Below are 15,790 nucleotides of genomic sequence, written 5' to 3'. Positions count from 1 at the left end.
GAGCACCCGGAGGAAACCCACGCAGACACGGGGAGAACGTGCAAACTCCACACAGTCTGTCGCCTGAGTCGGGAATTGAACCCGGGTCTCGGGCGCTGTGAGGCAGCAGTGCTAACCACTGCGCCACCGTGCCTAGTCTGTTATTGCTCTCAATGTCTTTCACTTCTCAAGATTTAGATTAAAAGAAATGTTTCCCATGTTTTTCTCTTCCCACGTATTACCTTGCACCTATCAGTATTGAATTCCAATTGTTGGAATTGTATTCACTTAAGAATTTTGCCTAGATCTTTTTGGAGTTCCTTGGTGCTTCGTTAGACTCAGTTACTCCATCTAATTTATTGTGATGTGACAGTTGATAGTGGACTGTTTAGTTTGTGAACTGGAACTGGTAATAAGGGCTTGTCATTGACTCTGGTGAAATGCCAGCATGTTAGTTTTGAAACTGCATTCCTTTCAGACATTGAGACTGTAACTTTAAATTTTCTTGCCATAAAATTATCCAGTAATTCAAATTAAGTAACTAGTTTTAAATTGAAACAGTACCTTGACTGTGCTCAAGGAAAGATCAAGTGTATAGTTAATTTGGGCTAATTGATACGGAATTAAAGTTTCATCTCCAAGTTTTCTGGAAGTCCTGGTACACTATAATAGGGCTGTTCGCCATCCATTTCAAAATCACTTCAAGTCATGAGATCTCCCTCATCATGCTTTTGTAAGTTATTTACTTAAATCAGCACCTCAGTTGTAAACCTATATTATTCTGCCTTCAACCCCATTTGCACTTGTAAAGCATCTATTGTTCTTCAAATTTCTTTTGTTATAAGTATTCATTTAATCTTGTTTAACTTTGCAGTAGTGCTAATTTTTAAGTTTGTTTACTGCTTAAACCATTTTCCATTCCTCCTGTGTTCTCCTTGTGGTAGTCTTGCTCACTTTTCTGTGTTAAAGTTTACTTTACTTTTGCATGGCATTCACAATATATTTAAGATGTTTGTTTATTTTCAAGGACCCCAGACTCCTTGGTATTAAACAAAAAAAATATCTTTAGAATGTTTTCAAGGGAGTGAAGTGCTTGTTTGTGTTCCTTTTTGTGGAAGTTTGCCTTTTAAAAACTGTCTGGCAAATCACATTACCAGATTTGACTTGAACATAAAACAATCACTTTATAACTTATCACAAAGTGAGATCACTTCAACAGTGGATTGTATTTTCTGAGATCACTGGTTATTGTCAAGTGCACCATCATGTGAGTGCTTCATATGGCATCCTTAATGACTCTGTTCAGAAAGCAGCCTGCATAGCATTTGTTCAAATTCTAGACCACTTGGATAATTTTATTGGTTAAAACTTCTAATTACCGTATACTTTCTAATTACGCTCAAACTTTTTGTATTTCCTTGGTTAAAAACCCTACTATTTTTGCTTCTACTTATTTGTCTAAAGTAAAATTGTAGTTTTTTTTGTCACATTACACAGCCTAATTTGCTTGGAAACTTATTCCATGTGAATGGCAGACTGAACCCAGGGAGAAATGTTTCAAATACGGTTTTAAATCCTTGCACAGTTGACATCCTTGGAAGACACTAATAAACTCCGAATTTAGCCTTGATTTTTGCTTGCCTGGCATAGTTTTTTTGGGGCTCAGAAAACTGAGGTGAATTTGAGCTGCAGTTCACATAGGTATTTAAACTTGTTCTTGACCCACCTGCCTTTTTTAAGAGCAATTACTGTCAATACTGTCTGAATTTTGTTTGGTTCATATTTTGCAGTCAATTCTTGTGGATCTGCATTTTTTTCCAGCCTTTTGAGAGGTCCAGCTTTGATTCAACACCTGAGGCAACTGTGGAGTTAGCACATTTTCCCTGTGTCTGCTTGGGTTTCCTCTGGGTACTTTTTTTTTAAACCACAGCCCAAAGATGGGCAGGTTAGGTGTTTGGCTATACTAAATTGTCCATGGTGTGTCCCAAGCATGTGCAGGCTAGATGGACTAGCCATGGGATATGCAGGGGTTGTAAGCATCGTACAGAAGGGTGGGTCAGAGTGGGATTTTCTTCAGGGGGTCAGTGTGGGTTAGGGCTGAATGGCCTGCTTTGACACTGTAGTGATTCTGATTGCATTAAATTATTTTACAAGCTTGTTGGAATGGGAGATGGTTTGGATGTTTTTGATCGTGATGGTTTTATTTCCATATACTATTTATGGTAAATATCTCACGTTGTGGTGGGATCAGCAGTTGTGCAGGAAAAGAGCCAAGGTTTCAGAAGACGCAAGCCATATCATAGAATTTCTCGACCTCTCAGAAAACCAGATCTTCTGCAGAACTTTTATCAGAAAAACCTGCTATCAATAACTGTTGAAGTGAGCTTCAGCTTTTTAGCTGCAAATCCTTCTAGAGTTCTGCTAGTGATGCATTCTAGATCTCCATGTCCAAAATTTATAAATACACAAGGTAGATCATTGACTTTGCTAAAACCTGTAATTAGGCAAACTCCCCTTATAGTGACAACAGTCAGAATGATCAGGTACTTCTGTTTCTTCTCTTGTTTAATTCACCCCCAAATGCAGTGTGCCATTGATCCAACAACTGCTATGGGGCATTTTATTAACTGTAAAGAATATTTATGTACCAGTTATGCAATGGACAATCCCAAACAGAAGGGTCTGCAGCCTTAGGTCTGATTTACTATGAGCTGTTTTGATTCCTTCATATTCTAACATCTCTGGCACTTATTTTGAGGACTGGTTCTCCAACTTCAGACTTGGTTCGTGATGTCAATTGGTAACTCTATGATGGCTGTAACATGAGCCTCATGACCACGTTGAACAATCACTTAGAAAGGTATGGATGATATTGCAACAAGGCTAGATGCCCCCTTAACTTGAGGCTACAAGAGTTCCTGAAATGTTAGTGTTTTGTTCCCTGTACAATATCTCAGTTGAGATGACAACTGAATGTCAAGGAGGGTTTGGGGGCTTGTCACTAGTTTCTGGATGAGAACGTAAAGAATAAACAAAATGAAAATAGGATGCCCTCACCAGACCAGCAACTTGCATTGCTGTTAAGCATTACCTCCTCATATGCATCTGCTGTGAAACAAAGTGAGTGAAATAATGTTTCACTACGCACACTAAAAGCTAAGCCCTCCCCTTTGCATTATTTAGACTTTCAATCTTTGCACATCTGCCAATAAAACGAGTGACAGTGGAGTTGGTCTGCAGATGCAGAAATGGTGAAAAAATGGGTGGTAATAAGAAATTTTGTCGCATTATCTTGAGAGAAAACTCAGCAAATTATTTCATTAAAATATTTAATGAATTACGGTTAATTGTAATGCATCCCTCTTTTGGTACATTGTATATCATGAGGCTTCAGTTGAGTTGGTGACAAGCTGCGGAGCTTCCTTCAAGACTACTCAGGCCATTTTGGTCTGTTTTTTAATTCTTCAGCCCTATCATGTTCAGCTTCCCATGCATGTGAACAGGGGACAATCATTGAATTTGCTAGCAAGATGAATATTAGATGAGGCAGTGTCAACCTGTTTTGCATGGATTCTTGTAAAGTTCCTTTTTCACCAAGATCCTTCTGAGATTGTAATTTTATTGAGCTTCAAGTTGAAAGATTTGATATTTCTTCTGTGAATATGATACAGTAATATAAAAAACAAGTAATACAGGTGCTGGAGATCTGTTATTGTATAGACTAAACCCCTCAAAATTTGGAAAAGATCGCCTAGACTCCCATCTTTTTCTTAGTTTAAAGGCAAGTGTAAGGCATGTTCGGGGTGCAATTCAATTGGTCAAGCTGCCAGGCTTGAAGCAAAACACATTTTATTCTTAGACTGCTTTTAAAATAAAGGGCATTCTGTTATAACACGTTCTTTGTTAGCATGAATTCGCTGTGATTGACAAATTGGGGACACTTTCTAGGGTTCAGACTTTTAAAATGTTGGCTATAAGGCTATTACATCAACACTTTAAGTGCTGTTTCTCAAGTGCGGTGTTTCTATAATATGGGCTTCTACAAAAATGCATCCTTTGCGTTATAGAAGACTACCTGTATAGAGAGAATTTTTAAAAAGCTTAACTATAATGATTGAAATAATCAGCAAGCTAATAGTTATAAATTGCCACTGATTAGCTAGTCCATGAATAGACCGTTGTCACATTCCATAAATACACCCTTGGCAAAGGCAAATTCAGTAAATATATTGTCTCTCGTGCAGTGTTTCTCCAGTCCAGGAGAAAAGAATATTGAGAAAGCTCAGAGTACACTGAAGTTTTCTACTGTAGCTGGAAGAGATTTGTAAGCAGCTTTCAAACTGCAACAGCTACAGAAAGTTAAACTAAAATCCTGATTCTGAAAGCTTGACCCTACTTCCCCATGTTGCTTTTGTCTGCTCTTTGAAATAAAAACAAGCTAGCTACTATGCTGGGCTCAGAGCAGACAGCTCACCACCTAGCTTACACTTGCTTTCAAAACAAACATGACAGAACAAATCCTTCCTAACGGGACATGAGAAAAAAGTGAAAACGCTATAGAACTAATGTGGCAGCATCTGTAGAGAAAGAGACCAGAATCATTTTGTACTTGAGCATTAATTCCGTCTGTCTCCATACACTGATATGATAGTTTTCTCCATTTGAGAGCAAAATGGCAAGTTAATATTTTGACTTTTTGTTAGATGCAATAATTGGATTACCTCCAGTGTAGAAACAGGACCTTCGGCCCTACGAGTCCACACCACCGACCCGCCGAAGCGCAACCCACCCAGACCCATTCCCCTACATTTACCCCTTCACCTTGCTCTACGGGCAATTTCGCATGGCCAATTCACCTAACCTGCACATTTTTGGATTATCGGAGGAAACCAGAGCACCCGGAGATTGTGTGGGCTATCTTTGTTCTGAGCTTAATACATGCAACATGGTTTTTCTTGTATATATGAAGGGTAGTAGTGTGCCCCGTAACATACGAGAGTTAACTTAATATTGATGGAGATATTCATAATGCAACACAAAATTAATTTGTATTTGATAAAGTAATACTCATTCAAGATGAATCATGTTTGATAAACTTGTTTGCAGTCTTGGATTAAAATAGCAGTGTTGGTGTCCTTTATAAGGGCCAAATAAAAAATGTTGGAGAATTCCAAGCGATGGGCATGGGGTGACATAAGTGAGAAGGTACAGTTTTAAGATGTTCTAAAACCAATATCTGGAGGCAGTGGGTTGACATTACAAGTTTTACTTATTTCTAATTCAGTGTAATAAAATGTCCCAAGATGCTTTTCCAGCAAAGTAGCCACACACTAAGATAAAAGATGAGGTGACCTAAGAATTGGTCAAGAGATTCCTTACAGAAGGAAAGATGCAAGGGGGCTTTGGGACAGCTTAATGGAACAATTAAAATTAGGGTGCTTAAGACTTAGATTCCTCAGCAGCATACTGATTTCTCAATGCTTCCACTTGCCATGAATTTGGAGGCGTCTTTTCACTAATGCAACTTACCCAAAAGTGGTATGATATCAATCAAGACTGTTACGAAGAAATGTTTTCTTGGTCAAAACTTTCCCTCTTGCGCTCATGAGGATATTTGACAGGAATGCCATTTCTGTGTAAATCCAGCATTTATTTGCATGTGGAAAGTGCTGGCTGGTTGATTTCTGGATTCTGGGAGAGGTGTTGCCATGGAGAATACATCAGTTAATAGTCAGTTAACTGCCAGGCGATTAAATTTTAAACCTGCTGATTAACGTTATCTTGCGAATTGTATGGTACTCGTTTGAATTCAAATGGATCGACATGTTCTTGATGAAGGGCTTATGCCTAAAATGTCAACTTTCCAGCTCCTTGGATGCTGCCTGATCTGTGCTTTTCCAGAGCCACACTTTTTGATTGTGATCTCGAGCATCAGCAGTCCTAATTTTCTTCTACATGTTCCTCGTCTGCAAAGAACACAGTGCTATATGTTAATTAGGGAATGACCAGGATGCCTGTATCAATCAGCATTCACTTACCTTCAACTAGCAATCTCCCCTCCAGCATTGATATGAATTGTCCTGAAGTGAATATAATGCAAATATCTTTTGAACAATGTTTAATTGTCAACATTGAGCTTGGGACGCAGGATGAGTCAGCACCTAGGAGAGGAGACAGCTGGCAGTGAGGTGTCATTTTGAAGCAGAGACCGTTCCTTATAATGTATAAATGGAACAATAAACAGGAGCTCTAGATGTGACAGAACTGCAACAGCTTACATATTTATATAGCTTCTTAATTTAGTGAAATGTCCCAGGGCGTTGTGCAGAAGGAAGTCCTTAAAATAATGTCTGGTGATATGAGGATAGGGGACCAGAAGGTCAAAGCCAAGGAGTAGTTTGAATTAAAAGGCAGAGATTTAGGGGGACAATTCCAAGGATCTAGGTAGTGTTCGGGCTGACCCTATCCACTCCAGGTGGCCGCATTTTGTTTTTGTCCTTTTCATCTTTCTTTTCTCAAGGGAGGCAGGAGTAGTGTTGGTGGTGACTCCTGGCTCAAAGTGGAGATGCATGGATTCCTGGAATGGAATCAGATGGCAGAACAGAGACTTGTGGCTATGATCCAGTACACAGACTTCTGGAATGGCAGTGGGGCGATGGCTGCAGTGACACCTGGCTGCAGTAGGTAGGCTCTTGAATGTTATGGGCGGCACGGTGGCACAGTGGTTAGCACTGCTGCCTCACAGCGCCTGTAGACCCGGGTTCAATTCCCGACTCGGGCGACTGACTGTGTGGAGTTTGCACGTTCTCCCCGTGTCTGCGTGGGTTTCCTCCGGGTGCTCCGGTTTCCTCCCACAGTCCAAAGATGTGCGGGTCAGGTGAATTGGCCATTCTAAATTGCCCGTAGTGTTAGGTAAGGGGTAAATGTATGGGTGGGTTGCGCTTCGGCGGGTCGGTGTGGACTTGTTGGGCCGAAGGGCCTGTTTCCACACTAAGTCTAATCTACAGAAGTCATGGAGCAGTGTTTGGGAACCTGGCCAATGAAGAAACTCCTTTTGTACTTTCTCTTTTTATTCTTCTGTATCTCAAAAGGGTGCCGGATTGTGGCGAAGGAACACTTTTTACTGTATCTTCCTAGATGGATGTGGCAATAAATTCATTATGGATTTTAGCAAGGCCTTTGAGCTTCCCCCATGGCCAAGCTGATAAAGAAGATGAAGTCAAATGGGATCTGCAGTGATCCCGTAAGATGGACACCGAACTGGCCTGGTCGTAAAGACTGTAGTCTTGAATGTTTTTCTGACTGGAGGTCTGTGACCAGCGGTGTTCCGCAGGGATCAGTGCTGAGTCCCTTGTTTGTAATATACTTATGAATGATTTGAGAGAGAATGTAAGTGGTCTGATTCGGTAATTCTGTGGGCAATTTAGATTGGCGGAGCTTGTGGATAGTTAGGAGTGCCACCGAATATACCAGGATATAAATAGGCTGGAAGAATGGCAAATGGAATCTAATCTGGACAAATGCATGGTGATGCATTTTAGAATGTCAAATACAGGAGAAAACTACGAAGTAAATGGCAAAACTCTTAGAAGCATTAATGTACATTGGCAATTCAGCATAAAGGTCCACTGTTTCCTGCAAGTGGCAGCACTAGTGAATAAGTTGGTCAAGAAGATTGATGGTATATATTTACCAGGTCTCATTAGGGATATTGTGTGCACGTGTATAGGCTTTTTTAGTTAGGCCACATTGGGAATATTACGTGTAGTTCTGGTTGCCACACTAACTGAAGGATGTTGAGACTTCGGAAAGGGTACAGAAAAGGTTTATTAGGATGATGCCTGATTTGGAGGGTATTAACTGGGAGGTAAAATTGGACAAACCTGACTTGTTTTCAATTGAATGTCAATGATAGAAGTTCAAAAAAATTGAGAAAAATAGTTGGTCTTTTTCCCAGGGTAGAAAATCCAATTATTGAAAGACATAGGTGTAAATGGAGGCAAATTTTTGACAGGGTGGTAAGTATCTGCAATGTATTAGCCAAGGAGGTGTTAGAAGCAGATATAATTTTTTTTAAAGTGGCATCTTAGCAGATCCATGAATAAGTAATGCTGGATGACTAAAGAAATTGAGGGTTTGGTTAAGAAAAAGGAGGAAGCATATGTCAAGTACAGACAGGGATAGATTGAGTGAATCCTTAGAGTATAAAGGCAGTAGGAATATACTTAAGGAAATCAGGAGGGCAAAAAGGGGACATAGCTTTTGCAAATATAATTAAAGAGACTCCAAAGGGTATTTACAAATATACGAAGGACAAAAATATAACTATGGAGTGAATAGGGCACCTCAAAGATCAGCAAGGTGGCCTTTTGTGTGGAGCTGCAAGAGATGGGAGAGATTAGATTAGATTAGATTAGATTAGATTAGATTAGATTAGATTAGATTAGATTAGATTAGATTAGATTAGATTAGACTAGACTTAGTGTGGAAACAGGCCCTTCGGCCCAACAAGTCCACACCGACCCGCCGAAGCGCAACCCACCCCTTACCTAACACTACGGGCAATTTAGCATGGCTAATTCGCCTGACCCGCACATCTTTGGACTGTGGGAGGAAACCGGAGCACCCGGAGGAAACCCACGCAGACACGGGGAGAACGTGCAAACTCCACACAGTCTGTTGCCCGAGTCGGGAATTGAACCCGGGTCTCAGGCGCTGTGAGGCAGCAGTGCTAACCACTGTGCCACCGTGCCGCCCACTTTACTAAACAAGTATTTTGCATCAGTATTTACTGTGGGAAAGTCATGGAGGATATAGAATGTAGGGAAACAAATGGTCATATTACAGAGGAGGAAGTGCTGGATGTCTTGAAACGCATAAAGGTGAATAAATCCCCAGCACCTGATCAGGTGTGTCCTACATCTCTTTGGGAAGTGATTGCTGGACCTCTTACTGAGATATTTGCATCATCGATCATGAAAGGTGAGGTACCAGGAGACTGTAGGTTGGCTAACATGCCACTGTTTAAGAAAGCTAGTAAGGACAAGCCAGGGAACTATAGACAGGTGAGCCTGACATCGGTGGTGAACAGGATGTATATGTATTTGGAAAGGCAAGGACTGATTCGGGACAGTCAACATGGCTTTGTGTGTGGGAAATCATTTCTGACAAACTTGAGTTTTTTGAAGACGTAACAAAGAGGATTGATGAGGGCAGAGCGGTTGATGTGATCTATACGGACTTTAGTAAAGTATTCGACAAGGTTCCCCATGGCAGACTGGTTAGCAAGGTTAGATCTCATGGAATACAAGGAGAACTAGACATGGATACAGAACTGGCCCAAAGGTAGAAGACAGAGGGTGCTGGTGGAGGGTTGTTTTTCAGACTGGAGGCCTGTGACCAGTGGAGTGCCACAAGGATCGGTGCTGGGCCCTCTACTTTTTGTCATTTACATAAATGATTTAGATGTGAGCTGAAGAGATATAGTTAGTAAGTTTGCAGATGACACCAAAATTGGAGATGTAGTGGACAGCAAAGAAGGTTACCTTAGAGTACAACAGAATCTGGATCAGATGGGCCAATAGGCTGAGATGTGGCAGATGGAGTTTATTGTGGTTCTGTTCACCGAGCTGGGAATTTGTGTTGCAGACGTTTCGTCACCTGTCTTGGTGACATCCTCAGTGCTTGGGAGCCTCCTGTGAAATGCTTCTGTGTTGTTTCCTCCGGCCTTTTATAGTCGTTTGTCTCTGCTGCTTCTGGTTGTCAGTTCCAGCTGTGCGCTGCAGTGGCCGGTATATTGGGTCCAGGTGGATGTGTTTATTGATAGAATCTGTGGATAAGTGCCATTCCTCTAGGAAATCCCTGGCTGTTCTCTGTTTGGCTTGTCCTATAATAGTAGTGTCCCAGTCGAACTCATGTTGCTTGTCATCCACATATGTGGCTACTAAGGATAGCTGGTTGTGTCATTTTGTGGCTAGTTGATATTCATGGATATGGATGGTTAGCTGTCTTCCTGTTTGTCTTATGTAGTGTTTTGTGCAGTCCTTGCATGAGATTTATTGTGGAAAAGTCATGCAAGATATAGTATGTAGGGTTGAATGATGGAGTTTAATTTGGATTAATAAGAGGTGCTGTATTTTGGAAAAGCAAATTTTAGTAGGACTTGTACACTTAATGGTGAGGTCCGAGAGAATGTTGCTGAACAAAGAGACCTAGGAGTGCAGGTTCATAGCTCCTTGAAAGTAGAGTCGCAGGTAGATAGGATAGTGAAGAAGGCGTTGGTCTGCTCCCTTTATTGGTCAGAGTATTGAGTACAGGAGTTGGGAGGTCATATTGCAGTTGTGCAGGACTTTGGTTCAGCCATTGGAATATTGTGTGCAATTCTGGTTTCCTTCCTGTCGGAAAGATATTGTGAAACGTGCAAGGTTTTAGAATAAATTTACAATGATGTTGCCAGGGTTGGAGGATTTTAGCTATAGGGAGAGATTAAATAGGCTAGAGTTTTCCTTGGAGCGTCGGAGGCTGAGGGGTGACCTTAGAGGTTTGTAAAATCATGATGGGCATGGATAGGATAAATAGACAAAGTCTTTTCCCTGGGGTGGGGGGAGTCCAGTACTAGAGGGTGTGGATTTAAGGTGAGAGGGGAATGATATAAAAGGGATGTCAGGGTCAACGTTTTCACGCAGAGGATGGCCCGTGAATGGAATGAATGGTGGATGCTGTACAATGCCAACATTTAAAAGGCATTTGGATGGGTATATGAATAGGAAGGGTTTGGAGGGATATGGGTTGGGTGCTGGCAGGTGGGGCTAGATTGGGTTGGGATATTTGGTCAGCATGGACGGGTTGGACCGAAGGGCTTGTTTCCATGCTGTACATCTCTTTGATTCTATGACTCTAGACTGTGGTGCAAGTTTGGACTGGAAAGTCTGTTCCTGTGCGGTACTGTTCTTCCTGTTGTTGTATTGACATATGAAGACTGTGTGCATTTAGTTCATGGCAGCAGTTGTTGACGTGAAGGCACTGGAGTATATCTGCAAGTATTGGGTAGGAGTTCCAGCAACCATTGCACTTGTGACAAATCAAGCCATCCTTGGGTCTTCGCCTGATTTGGCCTTAAGGGGCTTGGAGGATATGTAGGTAGTGTATGTCGAAGGGCTCAGCTGGCTAATTGAACATGCTCTGCTAGTAGCCATGAAAGTGTCAATTACCTTGAGCATTGTTCAAGTGGACTTTGCAGTATCTTGCATGCAGCTGCCTATCTTTAAACTGTCCACTATCCATTAATAAAAGCGCACATTTTTTTTTTCTTGATCATTTATTTATTAAGCTTCACTTGGACTTGTGACATGTTTTTTTATGTACTGTACTAATTATTCCACTCCAATTTTATGCAACAGGAAAATGACATCTTCTTGGGCTGGGAGAAAGGAACCACAAAGAAATGGGGAAAAGGAAAAAAGAAGTGTTCAGATCTGAGTGTTGAGGAAATGAAGAAACAAGCTGCTGTTCAGTGTCTACGTTCTGCTTCTGATGAAGTAAGGAATTTGGCAAATTTGAATTAATTGTTTGAAAATTGTTACCAACTGCTAATTGGGGTGTTTCCCAATGCTTGTAAATTTCTAAAAGAGCATGTGTGGAAGCCAGTGGAGCACTTGAAATTTCTGAAATGAGTTTCCAAGGTGCTATACTTGATGTGCTTGTTTAAACAACTGCATAGAATAATTTGTGGTTCTTTTTATTTTCTATTATTATATTAATTAGAAGGCAAATACAGATTGAAAGGAAACTTTACACAGCATCTAACAATCAGGTTTTAGAGTAATAATATCAAACTTTCCATTCTTTGAGCATTTTTATTTTTATTATCATCTGAATGGTGTTGACGAAGAAGCATGAAAGTAGAAAGAATGGAAAGCTTTTGTGGTGATTATCCCACTGTTATGATCTGTTCAATATTGGTTTTGTTTTGACTGGTTGCTTACATAGCAGGGATGTAAGGAATATGTCATTGCAGTGAGTCAAGAGCTTATACCATTTCAGAGGAGATCATCATCTCCATGGTATTGACTTTTAAATGCAATTCATTAACAAAATATTCCCTTGAAAAATAATGTGAGGGCATAGTTTTAAATTGATATGCATATGAAGCAAAGGCCATGTGGAAAAAAATCTTTCACACAGCTAGTAGTCAGGCTATGGAATGCACTGCCTGGGAATGCAGTAGAGGCAGGTTCAGTTGAGGCAATCAAGAAGGCACTGGGTGATATTTTGATTGAAATGGTGTGCAAAGATAGGTCAGAAGGACATTGATTAGACCACTGTTGGAATATTGCGTTCAATTCTGGTTCCCTTCCTATTGGAAAGATGTTGTGAAACTTGAAAGGGTTCAGAAAAGATTTACAAGGATGTTGCCAGGGTTGGAGCATTTGAGCTATTCTGAGAGGTTAATTAGCCTAGGACTGTTTCCCTGGAGTGTCGGAGGCTGAGGGGTGAGCTTGAGGTTTACAAAATCATGAGGGGGTGTGGATAGGATAAATAAACAAGGTCTTTTCCCTGGGGTGGGAGAGTCCAGTACTAGAGGCCATTGGTATAGGGTGAGAGGGGAAAGATATATAAAAGAGACCTAAGGGGCAAAGTTTTCATAGGCGATAAGGAATAAGCTGCCAGAGGAAGTGGTGGAGGTTTGTAGAATTACAATGTTTTAAAAAAACATCTAGATGGATATGAACAGGAAGAGTTTGGAGGGATATGGTTGGGAGCTTGCAGGTGGGACCAGTTTGGGTTGAGATGTCTGGTCGGCTTGATTTGAGTTGGATCAAAAGGTCTGTTTCCATTCTGGACGTATACCTCTATAACTATGACTAAGGTTGGCACTAGATAACAAATGATCGATCAACCGAGCCCCTTCTGTGACCTGAATTCTGTTAGTGTCCTTGAATTGTATAGTATAGAAGGATCTCTTCAAGGTGGTACAGAGTCAAGTACACTGCTAGCTACACTATAATGCCATTTTGCTTTACTAGGCCCATAGCCTTGAATACTATAATATTTCAAGTGTTCACCCAAGAATCTTTTTTTTCATGTTGCAAGGTTTTCAGCTGATAAGGCAGTACTTTCCAAACCCCCACCACCGTCTGGGTGAAAAATATTTCCTCAAATCCCTGCTAAACCACCTCCCTTTCACTTTAAAGGTATGCCACCTTGTTATGGAGCCTTAACTACTTTATATTCACCCTGTCTGTGCTCCTAAAACTCTTAGGCATGTGTCAGGTCCCCACTCAATCTTTGCTCCCAAAAAAATGACCAAGCTTATCCAGCCTTCATAGCTTAAATGCTCCATCCCAAGCAACACCCTGATGAATCTCCTTTGCAGCCCCTCCCCCACAAGCGTTATCACATCATCCTTCCTCTAAAGTGGTGACCAGTACTCCAGCTGTGGCCTAAACACTATTCTGTCCAGCTCAATTATGACTTCCCTGCTGCTATAATCTGTGCCTTGCCTGATAAAAGCAAGCATCCTGTATGTTATCTTCACAACCCTATGAACCTGTCCAGCTCCCTTCAAGAGTTTGTGTACAAGTATCCCAAAATCCCTCTGTCCCTCTGAGCTTCCTGTTGCATGTATTCACTCTTAATTGGGGAGGAAAAGAACACTTTTATTTTCCCCAGGATTAAGACCTAATCTGATGTTTAAGAGTATTTCTGTGGCGTTTTGTTGTAATTTCTCAGTTTCCCAATTTAAATCTGTATGGCTCACCTTTGTTTACAATAAATACCAATTTTAGAAATAGTCAGCCAGCATTGGGGAAAGAGCACCAGGATTATTGTGTGGGTCACTAATTTATTATCAGAACTGGGACTCTTGCTGTTCAACCTACAGATTACTTTCAACATTTTCTAAGTTTATTTTGAACTGTTCGCCTTCACTATATTCTTTGTAGGTTTATTTGTTGGCCACTTCCAGCAGAGAATAACACTGGAAGAGTAGTGTCAAGGAGATTGTGGGCTTGCAGTCATAGTTTTAAATTCATTAATTGAAGTGAACAAAATTTGACACTTTTTTGGCCATCTTTCAGTCACCTTTCCTCATAAGCACCTGGAATTCCCAGTCTTAAATTTACCACTGCAACTGTTTTGAAGTATTTTCCCACTTTTTTTGTCCATGAAAATATTTTATAGATTTTCTTCAAAACGTCTCTCTTTCTGGTGTCATGTCCAAACTTGAAAGCAATATTTCTACTTTTAGCTTTTTGTTCTGTGTATGGTTGGATGAATTTATCAAATGCTCGCACAATGCACTTTGTGCCTTAAGAGTTTTGTGTTGACTGGGTTATTTCAGTTGATATCTAATTAATAACATGGATTTTTGCATTGTGCTCACAACGACCTCTGTTCCACATATTTGTTGGATTAGACTAATGCACCGTATTTTAAGATAAATGATCCCAAAGTGCTTCAGTCTTTCACCCTCACCTTCACGTGCTCTTATCATCTGTCCCTATTTTTTCTTCCTGCCATTCTCCACCCCCTCCCCATACTGCCGACCTTTTTCTCCTTCCACCTACCACCCTCCCCACCTTGCCCAGAGGCCCCACTGCAATCTTTTGCCTTGTGCTCCTGTCTTTCAGTTTTTCTTATATTCCCACAACTGCCAATTGTGTTCTCCTACACATTCTCTCATTTTCCTGCTGTCTCTTAATCTTCCCTTCATTTACTATTAATCCTTAGCAGAAACTAAAACTAAACATCTATCAGATCCACAATTCCTGATTAGTATGCAATGTGTTTGTAAATCACTATACTAATGATGCCCACTACATCAACTTTGTTAGCCAAGCCATGGGAAATGTACAAATTTTTGTTATTAAAATAATTGACACACTTTGTTTGATTTTCTCCTCAGTGTACATCAGCTGAGGATGTCAGTGTACAGGTTTCACTAAAGTGCCAGCTTTAAATAGATATTTAATTTCTAGTGTTTTTTTTTAACATCTCAGCTTGAAATAAAATGCCTTTTTCTTCACAGATGTCCTTACCAACAGTTTAATGATCCTTGTTTCAAAGACATTATTCATATTGAATAGCTTATTTTTTTCCTCCAAATAGAAATGTAAGTGATCAAAGTGGGGATTTTGATTTAGAAAGCATGTTTCACATCACAAACCACTTTGCAGCCAATTAGTACTTTTGGTACCTAATTATTGTTATACTGTAGGAAACACAACACCCAAGGTGTGTGGCAGTAAGGCAGGTTATCAGATACTCTATTGATGGGCAATATACAAATGTTGGACAGGGTGTGATTTAAAGCTCCTCTGTTCTGTGAATGGTCCAGTGTGATGAGAATATGAAAAAGAGCTAGTGAGCACAGGTGGCTGACAAAGGCAACTAATTAGTTAAACCAATCATAATGAGATGCATCCAAGTCTCAATTACTTGACTTCTGAAGGAAACAGAACAAATTTTACGTTTAATTTAAAAGTAAAGGCTTTCTAATTTAACCCTAACTTTCTCATGGTGTGATCTCTGCACAGCATGAAGTATTCAAAGCTTGTTGCACAGCAATCAGCTATCTTGCACCAGAAACAGCTCGATTTGGCCTGTCAAGAAATAATGGAGCATGAGGAACTTCAAACTGGGATTTAACTGATATAGCCTCACACAGGAAATAACTCATGGTTACTAACATTGCTCATTTCCTTTAAAATTTGAAAGGCTGCATCTTTGTTCATTTTACTTTAGGAAGATGGAGAGTAAGACTCCATTGGGTAACCCCTGCAGGAATCTAGTATTATATATATTTGTTGCC

General features: G+C 40.4%; 1 protein-coding gene across 5 annotated transcripts in view; it reads left to right on the top strand.

Moving 5' to 3' along the window:
- kiaa0232 (KIAA0232 ortholog) overlaps nucleotides 1-15,790 on the top strand; it is a 137,240-nt gene that overhangs the window by 45,070 nt on the left and 76,380 nt on the right. For all 5 annotated transcript variants that reach the window (XM_060851792.1, XM_060851793.1, XM_060851795.1 and 2 more), the window contains one exon: nucleotides 11,379-11,516. In XM_060851792.1, coding sequence (XP_060707775.1) covers nucleotides 11,379-11,516 — 138 coding nt within the window. The remainder of the gene's footprint in view (nucleotides 1-11,378; nucleotides 11,517-15,790) is intronic.

Source organism: Hemiscyllium ocellatum, chromosome 36 (assembly GCF_020745735.1).
Source record: "Hemiscyllium ocellatum isolate sHemOce1 chromosome 36, sHemOce1.pat.X.cur, whole genome shotgun sequence".
Classification (NCBI taxonomy): domain Eukaryota; kingdom Metazoa; phylum Chordata; class Chondrichthyes; order Orectolobiformes; family Hemiscylliidae; genus Hemiscyllium; species Hemiscyllium ocellatum.
This window is presented reverse-complemented; position numbering and strand designations above follow the sequence as displayed.